General features: G+C 34.7%; 1 protein-coding gene across 1 annotated transcript in view; it reads left to right on the top strand.

The window, feature by feature from the left end:
* POF1B (POF1B actin binding protein) overlaps positions 1 to 26642 on the top strand; it is a 119319-nt gene extending 92677 nt beyond the window's left edge. The window contains exons 7-14 of the mRNA XM_032592065.1: positions 2321 to 2395; positions 14133 to 14225; positions 15082 to 15195; positions 15990 to 16142; positions 16472 to 16591; positions 18057 to 18185; positions 19008 to 19090; positions 26504 to 26642. Coding sequence (XP_032447956.1) covers positions 2321 to 2395; positions 14133 to 14225; positions 15082 to 15195; positions 15990 to 16142; positions 16472 to 16591; positions 18057 to 18185; positions 19008 to 19090; positions 26504 to 26642 — 906 coding nt within the window. The remainder of the gene's footprint in view (positions 1 to 2320; positions 2396 to 14132; positions 14226 to 15081; positions 15196 to 15989; positions 16143 to 16471; positions 16592 to 18056; positions 18186 to 19007; positions 19091 to 26503) is intronic.
* The last annotated feature ends 824 nt before the right edge of the window (positions 26643 to 27466 follow it).

Below are 27466 nucleotides of genomic sequence, written 5' to 3'. Positions count from 1 at the left end.
TTAAAATTTCATTTACCACATACTCTCTGCTTTAGAAAATTAAGACCTACATTAACTAAGTAGCAAAGTTAGTTTTAATGTATTTTGAACCTTATGACCCATGCCAAACAGAAATCAACTTAAGTTTTTTTCAATTTTTAATTCCATTATGTATGCACATTTTGTTAAGTATTACTTCAAATGGAATAAGTGATCAGCTAGAGAAAGAACTGATTTCGATGTAATAAAAAAGCACAGTGGCCTCTTTTGTGTTTTTTTTCTTTTTTATAAAAAATTTTTTGCTTACATTTATTTATTTTTTAATAGAGAGAGACAGAACACAAGTGGGGGAGGGGCAGAGAGAGAAGGAGACACAGAATCCAAAGCAGGGTCCAGGCTGCGAGCTGTCAGCACAGAGCCCGTCACAGGGCTCGAACTCACAAACCATGAGATCATGACCTGAGCCAAAGTTGGACGCTTAACCGACTGAGCCACCCAGGTGCCCCAATTTTTTTTCTTTATTTGCAATGTATTGATATACTGCATTCATTACAGTGATTTTCACTTAAAATCAGTTGAAGCTTCTCACAAAAGGGGATGTCAGTGGGGATATGGCTGAAATAAATAACGGGGCTTAAGAGTATACTTATTTTAATAAGCACTGAGAAATTTATAGAATTGCTAAATCATTATATTGTACACCTGAAACTAACATAACACTGTATGTTAATTATATTTGAATAAAATAAAAGAAGACAATGATACTTGGTGGGATGGGCATAGGATTTGGCAAGATAAGTATCTGCTGTGATGTCTTAACTTCAGTCCTTGGCTATCTGTTTTTGTTTTTTGTTTTTGTTTTTTGTTTTTTTGTTTTTTGTTTTTTGTAAGGACATCATCTTTCTATGGTTTGGGATAAGGGTACTGAAGTCAGAGGTACTGGATGCTATTCTAATTAACTTGTCTTGCAGCAGCCATAGAGAAAAATCACCCCCTGAGGAAGAGGGAAAGATGTCTTCTGAGGAAGTGGATTCTTGGTTAGTCATCCAAAGAGGGTCTTGAGCAGGTAGAAGAGAAGACCCTTCCTCTATTAGAATCTCCCTCTCTTGGATCTAGACCTCACAGAAGGAAACTATATGGATATGAACTTCAGAAGAAGGGCAATAAGATTATGTGGAAGACAGAATAATAGCTCCCCAAAGATGTCCACACCCTAATCCCTGAAACTTTTGAATATGTTACCTTAACATGGTAAAATAAACTTTGCAAATGTGACTAAGTTAAGAATCTTAAAGTGAGGAACTTATCCTGGATTATGTGGGTGGGCCCAATGTTAACACTAATGGTCCTTAAAACAGGGAGGCAGGAGGTCAGAGTCAGGAGATCTGTCAATGGAAGCAGAGATGGGAGTGATGAGGCCACCAGCCAAGGAATTCAGGCAGCCTGTAGAAACAAAAAGGCAATGAAATAGATTCTCCCCTAGAGCCCACCAAAAGAATGCAGTTCTGCTGACACATTAATTTTGCCCCATTGATTCCACCTCCAAAACTACTAGATAATAAATTTGCATTGCTTCAACTAAAAAAAAATCAGTTAAAGCTTTTCAATGTTGCTGTGTCAACATTTACTTTTTCAGAAGTCATCATAGCTCAATGTAAATCCTCAATTTTCATTATTTAAAAAATCAACCTCTAAAATGTCATATTTACCACTCATCAAAGCTTCCAGTTGTTGAAAGATACACTGAGAGTATTTAATGGGACTTGAGAGGCCATCTTTTTGTTTTTTAAATTACTCTTAAAAAATGTAGAAATGAAACATCTGATTGGTTGCATAAAGTTTTTCCCTAAAATGCCTAGAATTCAAGGTACTTTCCATAGTGTCTGTAGTATAATCATTTTTTTTTAATTTTAAATAATTTGTTTAAGTTTATTTATTTTGAAAAAGACAGAAACAACATGAGTGGGGAAGGGGCAGAGATAGTGAGAGAGAGAGAGAGAGACAGAGAGAGAGAGAGAATCCCAAGCAGGCTCTGCCCTGTCAGCACAGATCCCAGTGCAGGGCTTGAACGCACCAAACTGTGAAATAATGATCTGAGCTGAAACCAGAAGTTGGATACTTAACCGACTGAGCCACCCAGGTGCCTCTATAATCATTTTTTTTTAAAGTAAGAACTATCATGGTAGAAATGAAGTTGGTAGCAACTATCGCCCAAAACTGAAATAATCTTTTGATGTTCCTAAAAATATGCTCTGCTGCACAAAAGTCTGTGAACTGCAGACCCTACAATTACAATACTCATGTGTATCTTTTCAATGTATAAGCCTCTCTTTTCTTACAGTCAGAAGACATTGAATCATTGATTCCCAGAGGATTGTCAGAGTTTACAAAACAGCAAATTCGCTATATTCTGCAGGTAAGATGGGGTCAAGAGTGGATGTGAAATCAACAGTGACAAACCACTAGCCAAGGATGCTTCCCTTAATTAAGAACAGAAAGTTCTAAATAAAAATCCTGTTTTACAAGAGTTGATTATACTTTGATTAAAAAAGGGTTGCATACCACTTATATTGAATAATTAGCATTCAGGAAAGCATTATAGAAATAGTAATGCCCTTATTCTCTCCTGACTCCTATAGCAAAACCTGATTCTAACTTGTAGTCTTTGTCCTCATCTTTTCTATTTTGTATTCTTCCCCTCCCCACCGTATCCTTGTAGTAAGATGAGAAAGGCCAGTGCCTTGCTTTTTCTGATTTACAGAAGGGTAGAGACTACTGGAGTAGTAAACTTCCCTACAATGAAATGAGAAACAGAAGAAGATAGATGCTAAAAGAATATGGTTAGATTCTCATTTGGAGGGATTGGTCGGGAAGACGGCGGTGTAGGAGGACGCTGGGCTCACCGCGTCCTGCTGATCACTTAGATTCCACCTACACCTGCCTAAATAACCCAGAAAACCACCAGAAGACTAGCAGAATGGATTCTCTGGAGCCAAGCGCAGACGGGAGGCCCACTGAAGAGGGTAGGAAGGGCAAAGAGGTGGTGCATGCTACACGGACTGGCGGGAGGGAGCCGGTGGGGGGAGGGGCGGCGCACCGGCCAAGCAGAGCCCCTGAGTCTGGCTTGCAAAACCGGAGGGGCCGGACAGAGTGTGTTCTGACAGCAAGCGGGACTTAACATCTGGAAGGTTATAAATTAACAGCTCTGCTCGCAGAGGAGGAGGATAGCAGGATAATGGGAGGGAGATTTGTTGAGCCCCGGACAACAGAGCTCAGCTTGGTGGGGAACAAGGGTGCTTGCCAGAGCCATCTCCCTCACCCATCCCCCAACCAAAATCCCAAAGGGAACCAGTTCCTGCCAGGGAACTTGCTTGCACAGCGCAAACACCCAATGCTGTGCTTCTGCAGATCCATCCCTCCATTGGCGGGTCTGACTCCCTCCCATTGCCGCAGGGCCCTTCCTGAAGTGGATCACCAAAGGATAAGCTAGCTGAGCCTGCCCCTCCCACCCTGTGCACCTTGCCAATCCACTCCAGCTAATACGCCAGATCCCCAGCACCACAAGCCTGGCAGTGTGAAAGTAGCCCAAACGGGCCACGCCACCGCACAGTGAATACCGCACCTAGGAGAGGGGGGAAGAGAAGGTACACACCAGTGGCTGACAGTGGCCCCAGGGGTGGGCTGGGGCAGACATCAGGTCTGACTGTGGCCCCGCCCACCAACGCAAGTTATTCCAGACAGCACAGGGGAAGTGCCCTGCAGTTCCGAACCACTCCAGGGACTATCCAAAATGACGAAATGGAAGAACTCCCCCCAAAAGAATCTCCAGGAAATAACAACAGCTAACAAACTGATCAAAAATGATTTAAACAATATAACAGAAAGTGAATTTAGAAAAATAGTCATTAAATTAATCGCTGGGCTTGAAAACAGTATAAAGGACAGCAGAGAATCTCTTGCTACAGAGATCAAGGGACTAAGGAACAGTCAGGAGGAGCTAAAAAATGCTATAAATGAAATGCAAAATAAAATGGAGGCAACCATGGCTCGGATTGAAGAGGCAGAGTAGACAATAGGTGAACTAAAAGATAAAATTATGGAAAAAGAGGAAGCTGAGAAAAAGAAAGATGAAAAAACCCAGGAGTATGAGAGGAAATTAGAGAACTAAGTGATGAACTAAAGAGAAATGATCTACGCATATTTGGTATTCCAGAGGAGGAAGAGAGAGGGAAAGGTGCTGAAGGTGTACTTGAAGAAATCATAGCTGAGAAGTTCCCGGATCTGGGGAAGGAAAAAGGCATTGAAATCCAAGAGGCACAGAGAACTCCCTTCAGACGTAACTTGAATCGATCTTCTGCACGACATATCATAGTGAAACTGGCAAAATACAAGGATAAAGAGAAAATTCTGAAAGCAGCTAGAGATAAACGTGCTGTAAACGAGCTCTAAACGTGCTCTAGAGATAAACGTGCTTATCTAGAGATAAAGGAAAACCTACAAGATGCCTGACGGATCTGTCTACTGAAACTTGGCAGGCCAGAAAGGAATGGCAGGAAATCTTCAATGTGATGAACAGAAAAAATATGCAGACGAGAATCCTTTCTCCAGCAAGTCTGTCATTTAGAATAGAAGGAGAGATAAAGGTCTTCCCAAACAAACAAAAACTGAAGGAATTCGTCACCACTAAACCAGCCCTACAAGAGATCCTAAGGGGGACCCTGTGAGACAAAGTACCAGAGACATCGCTACAAACATAAAACATACAGATATCACAATGACTCTAAACCCATATCTTTCTATAATAACACTGAACATAAATGGACTAAATGCGCCAACCAAAAGACATAGGGTATTAGAATGTATTAAAAAACAAGAACCATCTATTTGCTGTCTACAAGAGACTCATTTTAGACCTGAGGACACCTTCAGGTTGAAAGTGAGGGAATGGAGAACTATCATGCTACTGGAAGTCAAAGAAAGCTGGAGTAGACATACTTATATCAGACAAACTAGACTTTAAATTAAAGGCTGTAACAAGAGATGAAGAAGGGCATTATATAAAAATCACAGGGTCTATCCATCAGGAAGAGCTAACAAATATAAATGTCTATGCACCGAATATAGGAGCCGCCAAATATATAAAACAATTACTCACAAACATGAACAACATTATTGATAAGACTGTGGTAATTGCAGGGGACTTTAACACTCCACTTAAGGAAATGGATAGATCATCTAGACACATGATCAATAAAGAAACAAGGGCCCTGAATGATACATTGGATCAGATGGACTTGACAGACATATTTAGAACTCTGCATCCCAAAGCAACATAATATACTTTCTTCTCGAGTGCACATGGAACATTCTCCAAGATAGATCCATACTGGGTCACAAAACAGCCCTTCATAAGTATACAAGAATTGAGATCATACCATGTATACTTTGAGACCACAATGCGATGAAGCTTGAAATAAACCACAGGAAAAAGTCTGGAAAACCTCCAAAAGCATGGAGGTTAAAGAACACCCTACTAACGAATGAGTGGGTCAACCAGGCAATTAGAGAAGAAATTTAAAAATATATGGAAACAAACGAAAATGAAAATGCAACAATCCAAATGTTTTGGGATGCAGTGAAGGCAGTCCTGAGAGGAAAATACATTGCAATCCAGGCCTACCTCAAGAAACAAGAAAAATCCCAAATACAAAATCTAACAGCACACCTAAAGGAACTAGAAGCAGAACAGCAAAGACAACCTAAGCCCAGCAGAAGAACAGAAATAATAACGATCAGAGCAGAAATAAACAATATAGAATCTTAAAAAAATGTAGAGCACATCAATGAAACCAAGAGGGTTTTTTTAAAAAAATAAACAAAATTAATAAACCTCTAGCCAGATTTCTCAAAAAGAAAAGGGAGATGACCCAAATAGACAAAATCATGAATGAAAATGGAATTATTACAACCAATCCCTCAGAGACACAAGCAATTATCAGGGAATACTATGAAAAATTATATGCCAACAAACTGGACAACCTGGAAGAAATGGACAAATTCCTAAACACCCACACAATTCCAAAACTCAATCAGGAGGAAATATAAAGCTTGAACAGACCCATAACCAGCGAAGAAATTGAATCAGTTATGAAAAATCTCCCAACAAATAAGACTCCAGGACAAGATGGCTTCCCAGAGGAGTTCTACCAGACGTTTAAAGCAGAGATAATACCTATCCTTCTCAAGATGTTCCAAAAAATAGAAAGGGAAGGAAAACTTCCAGACTCATTCTATGAAGCCAGTATTACTTTGATTCCTAAACCAGACAGAGACCCAGTAAAGAAAGAGAACTACAGGCCAATATCCCTGATGAATATGGATGCAAAAATTCTCAACAAGATACTAGCAAATCTAATTCAAAAGCATATAAAAAGAATTATTCACCATGATCAAGTGGGATTCATTCCTGGGATGCAGGACTGGTTCAACATTCGCAAATCAATCAATGTAATACATCACATTAATAAGAAAAAAGAGAAGAACCATATGATCCTGTCAATCGATTCAGAAAAGGCATTTGACAAAATTCAGCCACCTTTCTTAATAAAAACCTTCGAGAAAGTCGGGATAGAAGGAACATACTTGAAGATCATAAAAACCATTTATGAAAAGCCCACAGCTAACATCATCCTCAATGGGGAAAAACTGAGAGCTTTTTCCCTGAGATCAGGAACACGACATGGATGTCCACTCTCACCGCTGTTGTTTAACATAGTGTTGGAAGTTCTAGCATCAGCAATCAGAAAACAAAAGGAAATCAAAGGCATCAAAATTGGCAAAGATGAAGTCAAGCTTTCACTTTTTGCAGATGACATGATATACATGGAAAATCCGATAGACTCCACCAAAAGTCTGCTAGAACTGATACATGAATTTAGCAAAGTTGCAGGATACAAAATCAATGCACATAAATTAGTTGCATTCTTATACACTAATAATGAAGCAACAGAAAGACAATTAAGACACTGATCCCATTCACAATTGCACCAAGAAGCATAAAATACCTAGGAATAAATCTAACCAAAGATGTAAAATATCTGTATGCTAAAAACTATAGAAAGCTTATGAAGGAAATTGAAGAAGATATAAAGAAATGGAAAACCATTCCCTGCTCATGTATTGGAAGAATAAATATTGTCAAAATGTCAATACTACCCAAAGCTATCTACACATTCAATACAGTCCCAATCAAAATTGCACCAGCATTCTTCTCAAAGCTAGAACAAGCAATCCTAAAATTCATATGGAACCACAAAAGGCCTGAATAGCCAAAGTAATTTTGAAGAAGAAGACCAAAACAGGAGGCATCACAATCCCAGACTTTAGCCTCCACTACAAAGCTGTAAACATCAAGACAGCATGGTATTGGCACAAAAACAGACACATAGACCAATGGAATAGAATAGAAACCCCAGACCTAGACCCACAAACATATGGCCAACTCATCTTTGACAAAGCAGGAAAGAACATCCAATGGAAAAAAGACAGTCTCTTTAACAAATGGTGCTGGGAGAACTGGACAGCAACATGCAGAAGGTTGAAACTAGACCACTTTCTCACACCATTCACAGAAATAAACTCAAAATGGATAAAGGACCTGAATGTGAGACAGGAAACGATCAAAACCCTAGAGGAGAAAGCAGGAAAAAACCTCTCTGACCTCAGCCGTAGCAGTATCTTCCTTGACACATCCCCAAAGGCAAGGGAATTAAAAGAAAAAATGAACTACTGGGACCTTATGAAGATAAAAAGCTTCTGTACATCAAAGGAAACAACCAACAAAACTAAAAGGCAACCAGTGGAATGGGAAAAAAATATTTGCAAATGACATATTGGACAAAGGGCTAGTATCCAAAACCTATAAAGAGCTCCCCAAACTCCACACCCGAAAAACAAATAACCCAGTGAAGAAATGTGGAGAAAACATGAACAGACACTTCTCTAAAGAAGACATCCAGATGGCCAACAGGCACATGAAAAGATGCTCAATGTCGCTCCTCATCAGGGAAAAACAAATCAAGACCACACTCAGATATCACCTCACGGCAGTCAGAGTGGCCAAAATGAACAAATCAGGAGATTATAGATGCTGGAGAGGATGTGGAGAAATGGGAACCCTCTTGCACTGTTGGTGGGAATGCAAATTGGTGCAGCCACTCTGGCAAATAGTGTGGAGGTTCCTCAAAAAATTAAAAATAGACCTACCCTATGACCCAGCAGTAGCAGTGCTAGGAGTTTACCCAAGGGATACAAGAGTGCTGACGCATAGGCATTTGTACCCCAATGTTTATAGCAGCACTTTCAACAATAGCCGAATTATGAAAAGAGCCTAAATGTCCATCAACTGATGAATGGATAAAGAAATTGTGGTTTATATACACAATGGAGTACTACAGGGCAATGAGAAAAAATGAAATATGGCCCTTTGTAGCAACGTGGATGGAACTGGAGAGTGTGATGCTAAGTGAAATAAGCCATATAGAGAAAGACAGATACCATATGTTTTCACCCTTATGTGGATCCTGAGAAACTTAACAGAAACCCATGGGGGAGGGGAAGGAAAAAACAAAAAACAAAAAAAAGAGGTTAGAATGGGAGAGAGCCAAAGCATAAGAGACTCTTAAAAACTGAGAATAAAGTGAGGGCTGATGGTGGGTGGGAGGGAGGGGAGGGTGGGTGATGGGTATTGAGGACGGCACCTTTTGGGATGAGCACTGGGTTTTGTATGGAAACCAATTTCACATAAATTTAAAATAAATAAATAAATAAATAAAATTAAATAAATAAATAAATAAATAAATAAATAAATAAATAAATAAATAAAAGAATATGGCTAAAGAGTACATCTGTTTGCAAGAATGGATTCTAGAGATAACCTAGCATTGTCTAAGTGAGGCCAATTTCTAAGTTTGTTCTTAAACCTTTTTTGGTCATCCAAATATTGGACCTGATGTCATTTTTGTGAAACTAAAATAAAATAATTTATGTGTCATACAGTCTGTATTATAAAGAGACAGTGGTATAGACAACACATATGCTCTGCAGAATCTGAATCTTGGAGGCATTCTTGATATTATCTCTGATGGTCGGATGTCTATTGAAAGTGAATTCAAGACCTATTTCTTTGAAAAACTCTTTTGGAGGATTTTTGCATCTAAGTTCATGAGAAACATTGGTCTATAGTTTTCTTGTGTTCCCTTTGGTTTTGCTATCAGGATAATACTAGTTGCATAAAATGAATTGGGGCGTGTTTCATCATTGTCTACTTTCTAGAAGAGACTATATAGACTCTGTATTAATTCTTTAAACATTTAGTAGAATCATTCAGTAAGAATATGTGGGCCTGGTGATTTGTTTTCTGGGGAGTTTAAAAAATTCTAAATTCAAATCCTTAATAGTTATAGGTCTATTCAAATGATCTATTTCATATTGGGTGTGTTGTGGTAACTTGTATTTTCCAATGAAGTAGTCTATTTCGTCTAAATTGTCAAATTTATAGTGTATAGTTGTTCATAGTATTCCCTTATTATCTTGATGTCTGCAGGGTCTGTATTACTATCCCCTACTTAATTCTTGATACTAGTATTTTGTGTCTTCTCCTTTTTTTTCTTTGTCAGTCTTGCTAGAGGTTTATCAATTTTATCATTTTTTTCATAAAACTAGACTTTAGTTTTATTGATCTTCTTTATTGTTTTCCTGTTTATACTTCCACTAATTTTTGCCCCTGTCTATATATTTCCTTCTTTTGCTTGTTTTTGATTTGTTTTTCTCTTCTTTGTCTAGTTTCTTGATATAGAAAGTTAGATTATTGATTTGAGACCTTTTGTGTTCTCTAATGTAAGCATTTAGTGCTATAAACAGCCTCTCAGCATGGCTTTAGCTGTGTCCCACAAATTATGATATATATTTTTATTTTCTGTCAGCTTTATGTTCTTTTTAGCTACCTTTAGACTTCTGCATTGACTTGTGGATTATTTTGAAGTATATTATTTACTTTCAGAATGTTGAGAGATTTTCCTGTTCTCTTTCTGGTATTGATTTTTAGTTTGATTCCACTGTGCCCAGAAAATATATTCCATATGAAATTAATTGTTTTGAAATGGTTAAGTTTTGTTTTATGGTCAAGGATATTGTATATCTTGGTGTATATTCCATGGGTACATGAAAGGGTTAGATACTTTGATTGACGGGGTTGTTGAGTTCTTATTTATTTTTGCTCATTTTCTGCCAAGTAGTTCTTACCATTTGCTGAGAGAGGCATATAGAAATCTTCAGTTATAACTGTGAGCTTGTCTTTTTTCTTTCAGTTCTATCAGTTTTTGAAGTACTATACATTTTGCACCTCTGTTGTTTGGTGCATAAACATTTAGGATTTACCATGTATTCTTGGCGAATTGACCCTTTTATCATTATGTAATGGTCCCTCTCTATTTCTGGTAATTTTCTTTGCTCTGAAGTCATTTTTATCTAATATCAACATAACACTCTTGTTTTCTTTTGATTAATGTTTGCATGGTATATCTTTTTTCCCCAACTTTTTACTTTCATTATATATTTTTAAATTTTCATTATATTTGAAGTTAATTTCTTGTAGAAAACACGTAGTTGGGTCAAGGTTTTTTCACACTCTGTAAATCTCTGTCTTTTGATTGGTGTATTTAGACCACGTTGCAATTATTTAAACGTTAGGGCTATATTTCCTATTTTTATTTTTTGTTTTCTGTTTGTTCTGCTTTTTTGTTTCCTGTTTTCTTTGTCTTGCTTTCCTGTGGATTAGCTGAACATGTTTTATAACTTAATTTTTATTTATCTCTGATTCTTTTGATTATATCTTTTAGTATAGCCTTTTTAGTGGTTGCTCTAAGAATTACATTATGTATCCATAATTTATCCTAGTTTTTGTTGTCAACAATTTGTCAGTTTCAGTGAATTATAGAAAAGTTTGCTTCCTTTATCTCTCTTTACTCTCCACATTTATAACATAATTGTCTTAAATATTTTCTCATCATGCATTGAGATCCACATCATACAGTGTTATAATTATGCTTCAACCACCAAGTATAATTTAGAAAATGCAAAAGAAGGCAAACCTACTCTGTTTACTCACATTATTACTTAAGATGTTATTTCTTCCTTTTTGATGTTCCAAATTCCATCATCATCTTCTTTCTCTTCAGAGAACTTCCTTCAGCCAGTTTTTAGGGTAGGTCTGTTAGTGACAAATTTTTTTCAGTTTTCTTCATCTCCTAATTTTGTGATTCCCTCTTAATTCTTAAAGGATATTTTCATTAGATACAGAATTTGTAGGTGACAGTTCTTTTCTTTCAGCACTTCAAAAATGGTGTGCTATTTCCCTCTGGCCATTAGGATTTCTGATGAAAAATGTGCTGTCATTTGAGTTGTTATTACCAATAGTTAAGTTTCTCTTGCTGGTTTAAAGATTTAAAATTTATCTTTAGTTCTAAGAAGTTTCTTTGGATTTCTTTGGATTTATCCTATTTGGAATTTGCCCAACTTCTTGAACTTATATTTACTATTTTTGCTAATTTGGAGAAGTTTACAGCCTTTATTTCTTCGAATACTTTTTCAACTCCCCCCTCTTTTTTCTTTCCTTTGAGGATTCTTATGACATGTATATAAGATATGTCTTATACTCCCACAGGTCTCTGAGCCTCTGTTAAATTATTTTCCAATCTATTTTTTCTCTGATGTTGTGATTAAGTACGTTTTTATTTTTCTACCTGATTCTTTGCTCTGTTGTTTCCATTTTGCTTTTTAGTCCATCCGTTAAGGTTTTTGTTTATTTTTTTAGTTATTGAGTTTTATAATTCTAAAATTATTGTTTAGTTATTCTTTATACCTTCTATTTCTTTTCTGAGATTTTCTGTTTTGTTGCTGAGACTTTATTTTTGTTTTAAGTCTGTTTGTAAATTTTTATTAAAGTATGTTTATAATGACTGCTTTAAAATCCTTGTCAGACAAGTCTAACATTTCTGTTATCTTGATGTTGGTATCTGTTAATTGTTTTTCTTATCAAGCTAAAATTTTCCTGGTTCTTAGAATGACTAGTGAGTTTTTAAATTGAAATCTGGACATTTTGAATATTATGTTATGACTCTGAATCTTATTCATATCTTCTGTTTTAGTAGGCTTCCTTTATTTTTTATTATTTTTAATATAATTTATTGTCAAATTGGTTTCCATACAACACTCAGTGCTCATCCCACAAGTGCCCTCCTCAATGCCCATTACCTACTTTCCCCTCTCCCTACCCCCATCAACCCCCAGCTTGTTCTCAGTATTTAAGAGTCTTTTATGGTTTGCCTCCCTCCCTCTCTGTAAGTTTTTTTTCCCCTTCACCTCCCCCATGGTCTTCTGTTAAATTTCTCAAGATCCACATAGTAGGCTTCCTTTAAACTGAAACAACAGAGGACATGGGAGAACTGCCTGTTACTATCAGCTGTGGGTGGATGTCCAGGTTCCCCACTCAGCCTCTGTTGACACTTATCAGGGGAGGAACTCCTTGTTCCTCCTAGGCCAGGGTAGAAATTGTGGTTCTCTACTAAGCCCCCACTGATTTCACTGTGGTTTGGATGTAGAGAAGTGCCTCATAACTGTTCCCCAGTTGGCCGCCACTGACATTGCAAGGTGAGCGGCCTCATTTCTGTTGGGCAGTGATGAAAGTCCTTACTCTTCATTGAGAAATCTCTGACATCACCCTAGCAGGGAGGCAGAGCAGTATTAATACTGGATAAAGTGAAAGCCTAGGCTCCTTTCATACTCTCAACTGAACCACAGTGCTGAGGGTCTCATTTTGTTCCCAGCGAGGATGAAGGTCCCATCTCTCCACCTTGCCTTCTCTAACACCAACCTGGTAAGCGGTGTTGATGGACCTTTTTAGAGCCTAGTAAGAGAGAAAGTCTACGTTCCCTTCTTGACATTTGATAGTTTAGGTGGCAGTAAATTTAAAAATTATTTCCTGTGGTGTTTGACTGGAATAACTGGATATTATCTAAAAGTTCTCTGCCTTGCTAGGCTGCTCTTTTCATGGTCCTTTGGCTAGATAAAGCAGGCTTTTCTAAAGACTTTTGTTGTCTGTTTCCAGTGCTGTTTCTCCAACACCAGTCAGTGATAACAAGAAGCAAGAAAAAAAAAAAAAAAAACCCAGGAACTCACTTCTGTGTTATTTTTTGGGTACAAATCTTCCTAACCAGACTTCCTTCTTTCCACCTTTCCAAGTCTTCTTTTTTATACACAGTAATGTCCAGGGGTTTTAGTTATACTTAGCAGAAGGAATAAAGAAAATTATTTCTACTCTAGCTTACCAAAAATGGAAGTTGTTTGTTTTTTAAACCATTTTTCTAATTTTTTTTAAGTTTTATTTATTTATTTTTGAGAGAGAGACAGAGAGAGTGAGTGGGGGAGGGGCAGAGGAGGGAGAGAGAGAGAATCCCAAGCAGGCTCTATGCTGTCAGCACGGAGCCCGACGCGGGGCTTGAACTCACACACTGTGAGATCATGACCTGAGCCGAAACCAAGAGTCGGACTCTTAACCGACTGAGCCACCCAGGTGCCCCTAAACCATTTTTTTAAAATAAGTGAGTTTAATCTAGTGAAAGGGATTTTCTCCATCTTCTTTAAAAATTGAGATGTTTCTATATTTCAAGGTTAAACTAAATTAATATTATATTCTTCTCACTTCAGGAAAAATCCATGCATTTGGAAGCACCTTAGGGATATGCATTTTATTGTTTGAAGTTTGAATGCCTCATGTTTTCTAATCTTTAAAGTATAAAAGCAAATTTAAAAATTTGCTGATAGATTTCTGTCTTGTGAGAAAGATGAAACTTCATGGAAAAAATAATAGACCCTTGTTCTAATCACATAGCTATGATCTCTTCAGGAATGCTGATTGGATTACTTGTGCATGTTATTGACAAAATGCCTTGTATCACTATTCTAATATTGCTACATAAAAAATAAAACTTTAAATAAGTTTGTTTATGGGAATAGAAAAATAAGACTACTATTACTTATATTGCCTATTTGTAAATGCTAGTAAATACAAACCATCAATCGTTTTCTTCCTCCAGATGAGGGGTATGTCTGATAAATCACTCCGGCTAGTGCTGTCCACCTTCAGCAACATACGGGAAGAGCTTGGACATCTTCAAAATGACTTGACAGTAACACTTATTTTAATTTTTTTTCCCAAAGACTTACTAGTTCTTACCTTTCTAATGTAGAAATGAAGTCATTTAATCTACCTTGCAAAATTCAATACAATGCAACAATATTATGCTCATCCAGACATATATTCTTGAAACAGTTACTTGGGGTTGAGAGAGGAAATAAAAGATCCCCAATGTCAAAATGAAAAAAGTTGGGTATACACTTATTATTTAGTTTGACACAAAGGTAATTTGATACCTAGAGCCAGGAAGTAGCTTCCAAAATTAGAATAGTCTAACCCATTGAATGGGAATTTCCCCTTTTTTCTGTAATAATAAAGCATACTTTGAATTTCTTAGAATACTTGAAAACATCTTTCTCCAAGAACTTAACCTTTTTAGTTGGTGGTTTTGGTGCCATTATCTAAATATATTTAGAATACCTTGAGCCTTTTTAGTTGGCATTCTTGGTGGCATTATCTAAATATATTTAGAATATCTTGCATACAATGAAGCCTGGAGTGGGTTATTTCATTTCTGGGTTCTGATGAACACATTTAGATTATAATTTGAAAATTCACCATCTGCTGGGATTAACAAAAAGTCTTTGTAGATTGGGGCAAAACATTAAAATAATTTGAAGGTTCTGCTTCATTGAACTTAGAATGGGTTCATCAAATGTCTCTTAGAATGCAAATTTTTAAAGTTTCATCCATTTGTATCCTATATTTTGCTTGATTTTTTAGAATTATGTTTTATTAGACAGCTGCAAATGAACCAAGTGCTTATTTAAGGCTTCAAATATAAACAAATCTTTGTATTATGTGATTGTTGACAAGTTCTGAATTATAACAAATAATTTTGCTTCTAGGCACTGGAAAATGACAAGATAAGACTTGAGAAAGACTTGGCATTCAAAGAAACTCAAATAAAAGAGTATGAAGAACTCTTGGCATCAGTGAGAGCAAATAATCGCCAGCAGCAGGTAAGTTGATATTTTCATTGATGATAAAGTAGATTGATAGATTTTCATATGCACAATTATTGACACATTGTAGTTATGACATATAATAAAGACAGAATTAAAATATGATGGAACAATTTATTCATATGAGACTTGAGTGGCTTTGGTTATTTACAATGACTGAAAGACTTCTCATAAGAACAGATAACCTTGTATGATATAGATATAAAGTATATACAATCCACAATTATCTGTGCTGTTGGGAGACAAAAATTGTATAAATATTGAAGAGCTAAGTTCACTCATTCATTTAATCTACTAATATATTGATTAAAAAGGTTCTGTAGTCTCAACACATGTTTGTGCAGTGAATAAATGAATAAACTCTGGAAGTATTATCCAGATGTCTGAGCAGAGATGATTCCTAAGAAATTGTTATGAGTCCCTAAGGCTCATCCCTTCCTAATCTTCACTCCTATGACAGTCTCACATTTTTTCTCAGTTTCCACCTAAATAATCAGGTATATCATCATTTTGGTGCCTATTAGAAGGCAAAATATTGTCAAAGAGTAGCAAGAGTCAGATTGCTAAATTGGAACACTGAAAATTTGTTCAGTCTTAATTCCTTCTCATTCAGGATAAGCATATCACACTAGGGGCAAGAATCTATTTTATGGCTGATCTAATTTACCATGTAAGGGTAAATATATAATGGAAAAATATTTGCTTTATTTCATTGAATTAATCAACTAAGAGAGTACTCTCCTCCAAAAAAGTAGATCCTTTTGTCTTATTTACTTGTGTCTTTTTTATAGCAAGGACTTCAAGACTCAACCTCAAAATGCCAAGCATTGGAAGAAAACAATCTCTCTCTTCGATATACATTATCAGACATGGAATACAAACTAAAAGAACTGGACTACTGTAAGCGTAATTTAGAACAAGAGAATAAAAATATCAGAATACAGGTATTAAAATTTTGTTTTAAATACACATTATTGCCTTAGTTATACCATTGTAATTCTAGAATTTCCAACAGTAAATATATGCATATCTTACATGTGTATATATCCCATTCCTCTTGAGAAAATATATGGACTGCTTTCTGATGATTTCATATGTGGTTATGTCTCATCTCACTGCCATTTGAACTATATAATGCAATTCCTAAACATCACTCTTGTTATTTCAATGCTTTGTTTAATCGTGTGAGTTTCATCTTATAATAAGTCTTATAATATAATATGTATTTCCTTCATAACAATCCAAGTACGGAAAGTTATTTTGCCTTCTGTAGGTTTCTGAGACTTGCATAGGCCCGATGCTGCAGGTGAAAATGGATGAGATTGGCAATCATTACATGGAGATGGTAAAAAACTTACGAATGGAGAAAGATAGAGAGATCTGCAAGTTAAGGGTATGTTGATCCTCCAGTGCATAAATACACAGGTCAGCACAAAGTTTCTAATAAGATTATGATGGTTTCAAGTTTAAAGCTACAAAAAAATCAACTAAAGGTAGAGTCAGGAATATGGCATAGAACCTTTTTTAAATACATATTATTGTGTGTAGATATTGCTAAATTGTTTTCTAATTTAATCTTCTTAAATTTAATCACCTTAATTTAATCATGTTAACCTTCTCTAGAAAAGCAAAATAAAACATTAAGTTCAGTGTTTTGGTTTTTTATTTTTATTCATTTACTTTTAGTGGTTGGGAGGAACCCGTTATGATTTTGCTTACAGCATGCTTGTGCAGTCAAAAGCAACATTTGAGATTATCCAGCAAAACCACAGTTTGATTTTTAAAAATCCTCACTTGACTTTGAAGGATGATACATAGCAAGAACTTTGTCAAGCACAAGGATAAAAACAGTGTTGAATTATGTACCTTTAATTGGCTTCAAAATTAGGATTATATTTGTGAGAATAAGTATATGTTACCTTATCTTGCAATTCTACATCAAATTGACTAATTCTTAATTTAATGATTCCTAAAATAGTTAAATATACTTAAATATTTAATGGAAAAACTGACCATAGGTTTTTCCTCTCCAAATACCACCATAGAATTTTTTCCAAAAACCAAAATGAAACAAAATGTAGTTTGTTCAAAAGCCTACCAATTTTTCTAGAAGATTACCTTCACTTGTTTCTTTTTCATCCTAACATAACTAATAACACTTCAACCTAACATCCGTCTATGTACACATAATGTAGTGCAGAAGAAAATGGGTGGGGTTTGGAGTCAGAATACCTGTTTTGGAATTGCAGCTATGTTGCTTACTAGCTGTGGCACTTTATGTCATATAACCTCTCTGGTAATCTCATTTAACTATTTTGTGAATAGGATTTTTTTTTAAATTTTCTTAATGTTTATTGATTTTTGAGAGAGAGAGACAGAGAGAGAGAGAGAGAGAGAGTGAGCGAGCATGAGTGGGGGAGGCACAGAGAGAGAGGGAGACACAGAATCCAAAGCAGGCTCCAGGCTCTGAGCAGATAAATCATGCCAGAGGAATACTTTGTGAACTATAAATCACAATACAATATTAGTTATTATTAGTGAGTTTTCTTTAATTAATATCTGAAGGAATCTAAAGTACCTATTTCTTAGTTTTATTTTAATCTTTGTGGCCTAGGACTGCTACTTAAGTAATGCTTAGCCCTATATAGTAAAGACACCTTTAAAAAATGAGAAATTCTTATTGGCATTTTAATTCACATTTTTTATTCATCAAACTCTACAAATGTTTACAACTATTGGCACTTTGCTCTTCATTTCATAATTTCCTGTATGACTTTATGCCACTTAACCTCTTGGAACTCAATTACCTATTTTGTAAATCATATCTATAATAATTCTTATTTCTTTTAAATCACTAGACTCAATTAAATCAGTACCAAAAAGATGTTTCAAGAAGAGAAGGAACTTGCAGTGACTTCCAATTCAAGCTTCATGAACTGACAAGCTTGCTGGAAGAGAAGGACTCTCTTATAAAACGTCAGTCAGAGGTAAGAAGGGAAGTGATAGAGGTGGAGAGGAACTCAGTTAGGTATGGTAAATACTTCCCATGAATTAGACAAGGGCACGTTTCCAAGACTCACTTTATTCATTAAGTAGAATGTAACTACGAAGAAGAACAACATTCATATTTGAAGAGATATAATTCAAATGAAAGCAAGAATTAAAGCAAAAAGAGTGCTATTGTGCATTTAATATTTGTACATTTATATCTCATTAGCAGTGAAACTTCCAGGAAGACTGTGAGCTCTTTACTAGAATATTAGCTGCTTCAGCAAAGGACTGTGTTATATTCCTCTCTGTATCTGTAGCATGTGGTCCAGGATCTGTTATAAAATAGTTTATATTGAAGAAAGGAACTACCAAAAACGGTGGCTGATGTTATATTGTTGTTATTGAACTAATGGTGTTTGTAATAATGATCAGTGATAGATTTTCAGTTAGAAAATAATACCTGCTTCCATATTGAAGTTTTAGTGCTTTTCTGCTATGACTATACTTTTCAAACTTTTTAGGACAAAAACTTTCACATCTTTGAGAACCATGTCCATTCAATATCATGTAATCCCTCAAATAAAGAGATCCTACACCAGTTAGTGAATTCCTGCACAGGCATATAACGTAACTTATTTGGCACCATAAAGCAATAATATAAGGTATTTAACAGATGGGATTAAAACACTCTTATGTCCAAGCTAAAGGGGGAGGAAAAAAAGTAATTATTCTTACTAACCTTATTAAATGATCAAACATTGCTTCTTACCTCATGTTTCTACTTTTTTCAAATAATTATATTTTCTTTTATTTGTAAGGAACTCTCAAAATTGAGACAAGAAATGTATTCATCTCATAACCAACCCTCCAGTGGTGGAAAGACTACTATTATCAAAAAAAAGTAATGTATTTTTAAATGAAATTTGAATGCAACTTTGGTTATTATATAATCCAAGTTATAGCATGTTTAATTTATATATATATACAATCCAAGTTATAGCATATATATATGTGTGTGTGTGTGTGTGTGTGTGTGTGTATATATATATATATATACATATATATATACATGCACACCCCTAGACAGAGTTTCTTTTCTGCAGGGCAGTAAATCTACTGAAGAACGGATATTTGCACAAGGGCATAGCAATTATAGTAAATAAAATTCTGTAGCACCTTTCCTGTATTTATAATATATCAAATACAACGTAAGTGAAAAACAAAATTTGTTGTTTAACCAACCATATTAGTCAATATTCTTTTAGTTGCACATGCCAAAAATTCAACTTAACATGGAAATTAGTTAATTCACTTAATTGGAATTGCTTGGTGTCCAGATGGATTTGTATGCTCAAAACATGTCTTCAGAAATATGTCTTTCTTTATCTCTTGGCTCTGCCTTTTCCTATGTAGACATCATTCTTAGGCATCTCCTCTCATAATAGCAATTTGACCATAGCTTACATCCCAGAAATTTAGCAAAATCAAATAGAAAGTGACTCTTTAAGAACAGTTTCAGCAAAAGTCTATTTTGGATATTTCATATAAATGGAATAATATAAAATGTGGTCTTTTGTGACTGGATTCTTTCACCTTGCATAATGTTTTCAAGATTCATCCATGTTTTAGCATGTGTCAATACTTCGTTGCTTGTTGTTACTAAATAATATTGCATTATATGGATATACAACATTTATCCATTAATAAATTGATGGACATTTGGGTTGTTTTCACTTTTTGACTATTAAGAATAATGCTATTGTTAATATCTGTGTGCAGATTTGTGTGGACACATGTGTTCATTTCTTTTGAGTATATACCTAGGAGTGGCATTGCTGGGGCACATGGTAACTCTACATTTAACTTTTTGAGTAATGGCTAAACTGTTTTCCAAAGCAGCTGTACAATTTTACATTCCCACCAGCAGTGTATTGAGTGTTCCAATTTCTCTCCATCCTCCTCAGAACTTGTTACTGTTTGTCTCTTGGATTATAGCCATGCTAAGGATGGGAGGTGGCATCTTATTGTGGTTTTCATTTGTATTTCTCTAATGATTAATGTTTAGTATTTTTTCATGTGCTTATTGGCCATTTGTATATCTTCTTTGGAGAAATGACTATACAAATTTTTTCTCCATTTTTAAACTGGATCTACTTGCTTTTTTTACTGTTGGATTGCAAGAAATATTTATATATTCTGAATACAATTCCCTTATCAGAGATATGATTTGTAAATAGTTTCTTCCATTCTATGGGTTGTCTTTTTACTGTCTTGATAGTATCATTTGAAACACAAGTTTTTAATTTTGAGGCAGTCCAATTCATCTATTTTTTTCTTTTCTTACTTGTACTTTGGGTATTATATTAAGAAACCATTGCCTAGCCCAAAGTCATCAAGGTTTATACCCAAGCTTTCTTCTAAGAGTTTTATACTTTTACCTATTACATTTAGATCTATGAACTATTTTGAGTTAATTTTTTATATGGTGTTAAGTAGGGTTCCAAGTTCATTCTTGTGCATGGGGCTATACAGTTGTTCCAATATCTTTTGTGGAATATACTATTTTTCCTCCCCCGCCCCAATAAATTAACTTGGAATCTTTGTCAGTAATCAAAAGATCATAAATGTAAGGCTAAATTTATAAACTCTCAGTTTTACTCCATTGATCTACTTGTATTTATATAAGTACTGATCTATTTGTCTGTTTATTCAAGTACCACACTGCTTTGATTACTATAGCTTTTTAGTTTGAAACCAGGGGTATGAGTTTTTAAACTTCTTTTCAAGACTGATTTGGCTATTTTTGGTCCTTTGCTTTTCCATATGTGTTTTAGGATAAGCTTGTTAAGAGATTAAATATGTAGAAAACTTTGGGTATTATTGCCATGCTAACAGTATTAAGTCTTTTTATCCATGAGCATGGAGTCCTTTTCCATTTAGATCCTCTTTAATTTCTTAAAATAGTATTTGATAATTTCACTGCATAAGTCTTAGCCTTCTTTTTTGTTAAATTTATTTCTAAGTATACTATATTTTTTATGTTACTGCTAAGTATACTATATTTTTTATGTTACTATAAATAGAATTGTTTTCTTTTTCTTTTTTTATGTTTTAAGTTTTTTATTTAAATTCTAGTTAGTTAACATATAGTGTAATATTAGTTTCAGGAGTAGAATTTAGTGATGAATCACTTACATATAACACCCAGTGCTTTTATTTGAGTATAGTTGACACACAATGTTACATTAATTTCAGGTGTATAATGTACTGATTCAACTTCTCTATATGTTATGCTACATTTATCACAAGTGTAGCTACCATTAGTCACCATGCAACACTATTAGAGTATAATTGACTATATTCCCTATGCTGTGCCTTTTATTCCTGTACTTACTTTTTCCATAATTAGAAGGCTGTGTCTCCCACTCCCCTTTACCATTTTGTCCATACTGTCACAATACTTCCTTCTGTCAACCATCAGTTTGTTCTGTATTTACAGGCCTGATTCTGCATTATGTTTGTGTATTTTTTTTTAGGCTTCGTATGAATGAAATGCTATAGTATTTTTCTTTCTTGGTCTGACTTATTTCACTTTGCATAATGCCCTCTAGTTCTATACATGTTGTTATAAAAGGCAAGATCTGATCCTTTTATGGCTGAATAATATTCCATTTTATATATCTATATCTATAGATATAAATATAGATAGATATAGATAGATACAGATACAGGTATATAGATATAGATATATAGATATATATCTTCCTTATCCATTTCATATATCATTTCAAACTAGTATTTTTGTTTTCTTGGTTAAGTACTCAAGAGTAGAAATATTAGACCATATGGTATTTCTATTTTTAATTTTTTAAGGAAAGTTCATGCTGATTTCCAGAATGGCTGTACCAATTTTCATTCTCATGACTAGTACACTAAGTTTCCTTTTTCTCCACATCCTCACCAACACTTGCTATAGCTTGACATTTTTTATTTTCGCTATTCTGAAAGTTGTAAGGTGATATCTTATGGTAGCTTTGATTTGCATTTTCTGATGATTAATGATGTTGAGCATCTTTCCATGTGTCTATTGGATATCTATATGTCTATTTTGGAAAAATGTCTACTCAGGTTCTTTGACCTTGTTTTGAACATATTGTTGGGTTTGTTTGTTTTTTGGTTTTGAGGTATAAAGTCTTTATATATTTTGGATGTTAACCACTTATCAGATATATCTTTGCAAATATCTTCTTCCATTCAGTAAATTGCCTTTTTGTTTTGATGATGGTTCCTTTGCTGTGCAATCTAGAAAATGACTGCCAAGGCCAATGTCAGAGAAGTTATTACCTGTGATTCTTCTAGGATTTTTATGGCTTCAGGTCTCACATTTAGGTCTTCAATCTATTTTGAGTTTGTTTTTGTGTGTGGTATAAGAAAGTGGTCCAGCTTCATTCTTTGCATGTTGCTGCCCTGTTTTCCCAACACCATTTGTGGAAAAGACTATCTTTTCCCCAGTATGTTCTTGCCTGTTCTGTTATAGACTAATAGACCATATAGGTTTGGGTTTCTTTCTGGACTTTCTATTTTGTTCCATTGACATATATGTCTAGTTTTTGTGCCAGTTCCATAATGTTTTAATAAATTCAGATTTGCAGTATATCTTGAAATTTGGAATTGTGACACCTGCTACTTTGTTTTTCTTTATTTTTTTCCTACTAGAGATGAATATAAGATTCACATATTTTTTTTTAATTTTATTTTTTATTTTTTAAAATTTACATCCAAATTAGTTAGCATATAGTGAAACAATGATTTCAGGAGTAGATTCCTTAATGCCCCTTACCCATTTCTCAAGATTGCTTTGGTTATTCAGGGTCTGTTGTGGTTCCATAAATATTTTAGGATTGTTTGTTCTAGTTCTCTGAAAAATGTTGTTTTTTTTAAGGGATTTCATTGTATCTGTAGATTGTTTGGGTAGTATAAACATTTTAACAATAGTAAAACTTCCAACCCATAAGCATGGTATATGTTTCCATTTGTTTGTTGTCTTCAATTTCTTTCATCAATGTTTGACATTGTTTTCAGAGTATAGGTCTTTGACCTCTTGGTTAAGTTTATTTGTAGGAATTTTGTTCTTTTTGGTGCAATGTAGATGGGATTGTTTTTTAATTTTCACTTTCTGCTGCTTGACTATTAGTTTATAGGAATTTAATAGATTTCTGTACTTTGGTTTTGTATCCTGTGACTTTACTGAATTCATTTATTACTTCCAATTGTTTTTTATAGAGTCTGTAGGATTTTCTATGTTATAGTATTATATCATCTACAAATAATAAAAGTTTTACTTCTTCCTTACCAATATGGATGCCTTGTATTTCCTTTTCTTATCTGATATCTGTGGGTAAGACTTTCAGTACTATATTGAATAAAAATGGTGAGTGTGGATATCTTTATCTTGTTTCTGATCTTAGAGGAAAAGCTCTGTTTTTCACCATTGAGTATGATGTTAGCTGTGGGTTTATCATATGTGACCTTTATTATGTTAAAGTATTGTTCCTCTGAACCCACTTTGTTGGGAGTTTTTATCATGGACAGAGTTGAATTTTGTCAAAAGCATCAGTTGAGATGATCATATGATTTTTATCCTTCCTTTGCTGATGTGGTGCATCACTTTGATTGATTTGGGAATATTGAACTATCCTTGCATCCCCTGAATAAATCCCACTAGATCATGGTGAATGGTCCTTTTAATGTATTGTTGAGTGTAGTTATCTTTGTCTGGTTTTGGTATCAGGGTAATGCTGGTCTCATAGAACGTATTTGGAAGCTTTTCTTCCTCTTTTATTTTAGGAATAGTTTGAGGAGAATAAGTATGAATTCTTCTTTAACTGGTAGAATTCACCTATGAATCCATTGGTCCTAAACTTATATTTTTTGATAGTTTTTTTCCAACTAATTCAATTTTGTTACTTGTAACCAGTCTGTTCATATTTTCTATTTCTTCATCCAGTTTTGGAAGATTGTATGTTTCTACGTATTTATCCTCTTCTTCTAGGTTGTACAATTTTTTGGTTATAATTTTTCATAATATTCTCTTATAATGCTTTCTATTTCTGGGGTGTCAGTTGTTACTCATTTCTTTTCTGATGTTTTTATTTAAGTCCTTTCTCTTTTTTTCTTGATGAGTCTGGCTAAGGATTTATTAATTCTGCTTATCTCTTCAAAGAGCCATCTCTTGGTTTTATGCATTTTTTCTTTTTCTTTCTTTTTTTTTTTTAGTCTTTATGTCATTTATTTCTTCTCTAATCTTTATTATATCCTTGCCTCTACTCACCTTGGGCTTTTTTTTGTTTGTTCTTCTTTTTCTAGTTCCTTTAGGTGTTAAGATTAGATTGTTTATTTGAATTTTTCTTATTTCTTGATTTAGGCCTGTCATCATTATATATTTCCCTCTAAGAACTGCTTTCATTGCATCTGAAAGATTTTGGACCATTGTGTTTCCATTTTCATTTGTCTTCATGTTTTTTTTTTTTTATTTATTCTTTGACTTGTTGGTTGTTTAGTATCATTTTGGTTAGCCTCCATGTGTTTGTGTTTTTCCAGTTTTTTCCCCTTGTGATTGATTTCTAGGTTTATACTAATGTGGTTGGAAAAGATGTATGGTATTTCAATCTGCTTGAATTTATTGAGACTTGTTTAGTGGCCTAACATGTGATCTATTCTGGAGACTATTCCATGTGCACTTGAAAAGAATTTGCATATTTTCCTTTGTGAGGGAATGTTCTGAATATATCTGTTATATCCATCTGATCTAATGTGCCAAAGACAGTTTTCTTATTGATTTTCTGTCTGAGTGGTCTATTCCTTGATGTAAGTGGGGTGTTAAAGTTCTTTGCTATTACTATCAATTTCTGTCTTTATGTCTGCTAACATTTGCTTTTATGTAATTTAAGTTCTCTAATGCTGGTTGCATAGATATTTACAGTTGTCATATTCTTTGGTTGGGTCAATCCTTTTATCATCATTCAATTCCCTTCTCTTTCTCTTGTTACAGTCTTTAAGTCTGTTTTTTTCTGATATAAGTATTGCCACTTTAGCTTTTTTGTTTTTTATTTTTTGGCTTCCATTTGCAAGGCAAATGTTTTTCCATACCTTTACTTTCAGTCTTTATGTGTCTTTAGGTTGGAGGTGAGTCTCTTGTAGGCAGCATATAGATGTGTATTAATTTCTGTAGCCATTTTACCACCTATGGCTTTTGATTGGAGCATTTAAGTCATTTACATTTACAATAACTATTGATAGGTAACTATTGATAAAATAACTTATTGCCATTTTGTTATTTGTTTTCTTTCTTTTTTTGTAGTTCTTGTCTTTTCTTCTCTTCGTGTTCTTTCTTTGTGATTGGTAAATTTCTGTAATGGTGTGTTTGGCTTTCTTTCTCTTTATTTTGTTGTATATTTATTATAGGTTTTGTGTTTGTGGTTACCATGTGGTAGAATTGTTTTTCTTAATTTCATTTTCAGATCATTTATTGCAAGTACACAAGATTAAAATTGATTTTTGTGTATTGAATTCTATTCTTTAACTTTGCTTTTAAGTATTTCTTTTAAACTGTTAAAACCTATAGTCTGGGACTAATGTCATCCCACTACTAAGGCAATATTTTTTCTGTAGTTTCTTCCTGATGCCCACCATATTAGGAAGGTCTTCCCACTCTTGTTAGTGACACACAAACTATTCCCTTTACTGTGTGAGCTCCAGGGATTTCTAGGCTTCTCTTTCCTAGTTCTTTCCCCAGGTTCAGTAACTTTTTCACATGCCTCCACTAATCAGTACTCACCCAAAGACTTGTAGAAAACCCTCTACAGGTCTCTTGACCTCTATCTATATAGTTCTCTCCTGTCTGGTGTTCTACCCCACACTGGCTGCTTTGGCACACCTTTACTTGAAATTCAGTCACTTCAACTTTGTGAGACTGCAGGGATCTATTTGGCTTCCTTTTCCCTGTCCCGTGACCAAGAAACTCTCTAGGCAGTGAACTAGGCACTTGTATGGTTCATATCATTTGGTTCCCTTCTGTAGGATCATTGTCTTGTGCTGCCAGTGGTCCATCATTGCCAGAAGCAGAAGTATTTCCCTTTTACCCTTTTAAAATAATAGTAGTAAAGCTTTGTACAGTAAGAGGGGATTTTCTTTTTAGAGTTAAAAGGCATTCAGAGCCATGTTAGTTTAATAAGGGGTTTTGAACTAGGAGTGACTAAAAAGGAAGGAGAGTCATTTTTTTGTGCAGCTGGTAAATTAACTTTTTTTTGTATAGGTACAGGACACAATATCCAATCCTAGGACTCCTTTATGATGACTATGAATATATACCACCAGGTAGTGACACACAGACTATTGTGATTGAGAAAACAGAAGACAAATGGACTTGTGTAAGTTCACTTGGGTATTTATAGTCATATTAGTTGTAGAAATTTATATATATCCTAAATATAACAAATAGCCTTCAAAAATTGTGGTAAAATACCAAAGCAAACTAAAATATTCTGGTTTGATTTTCTCTTAAAGACTTTTCCATGTTTTCCTTACTGATATATAATGTGAATTAAGAAACTTTGGGATGATTCATACATGGATAATATAATTCTTATTGAACTAATTCCATTCAAATTTTCAAAAAAAAAAACCCTTCTTTTTTCTAAAGCAGGTAGATAGTTATGAAGAATGACAGACGGAGAAGAGACATGTTTTAATAGCGTTTGTCTTGCAGTCTTGAATATGCTACTTATTCCTGTAGATAGAAACTTTTTAATATTTTGAAAGGAGGTGTGTCTGTCTTTGTCAATAGATTGTAAGAACCCCCAGCTTTAAATCCCACAGTTATAGTGGTGCTGATGAAGGATACTTTATAAGTCATGTACTCTAAAACCTACCTTTTATAACATCCTCCAAGATGACCAAGTGACATGGACCTTAGCATCTTTCTAAGTAGTCCAATGCATTGCTAAGTTGGCTGATTACTAAAACCCTGTTCTTATAAAGGACTGAAGCTATTTTCCTAAAACTTTTACTTATTGTTCTGTTAACTTTTAAAGTAGTGAACATCAAACAAGGGACATATTTACCCTAGTGCAGTGGTTATCAGGGACAATTTTCCCCCCTAGGGGGCATTTAGCAATGTTTGGAGACATTTTTGTTTTTCACAACTAGGGATTGGGTACTACTGGCATCTGGTGGGTGAAAGCTAAGGATGCTGCTAAGGATCATACAATGAGCAGAA

This window comes from Lynx canadensis, chromosome X, assembly GCF_007474595.2.
Source record: "Lynx canadensis isolate LIC74 chromosome X, mLynCan4.pri.v2, whole genome shotgun sequence".
In the NCBI taxonomy this organism is placed as follows: Eukaryota; Metazoa; Chordata; class Mammalia; order Carnivora; family Felidae; genus Lynx; species Lynx canadensis.
This window is presented reverse-complemented; position numbering and strand designations above follow the sequence as displayed.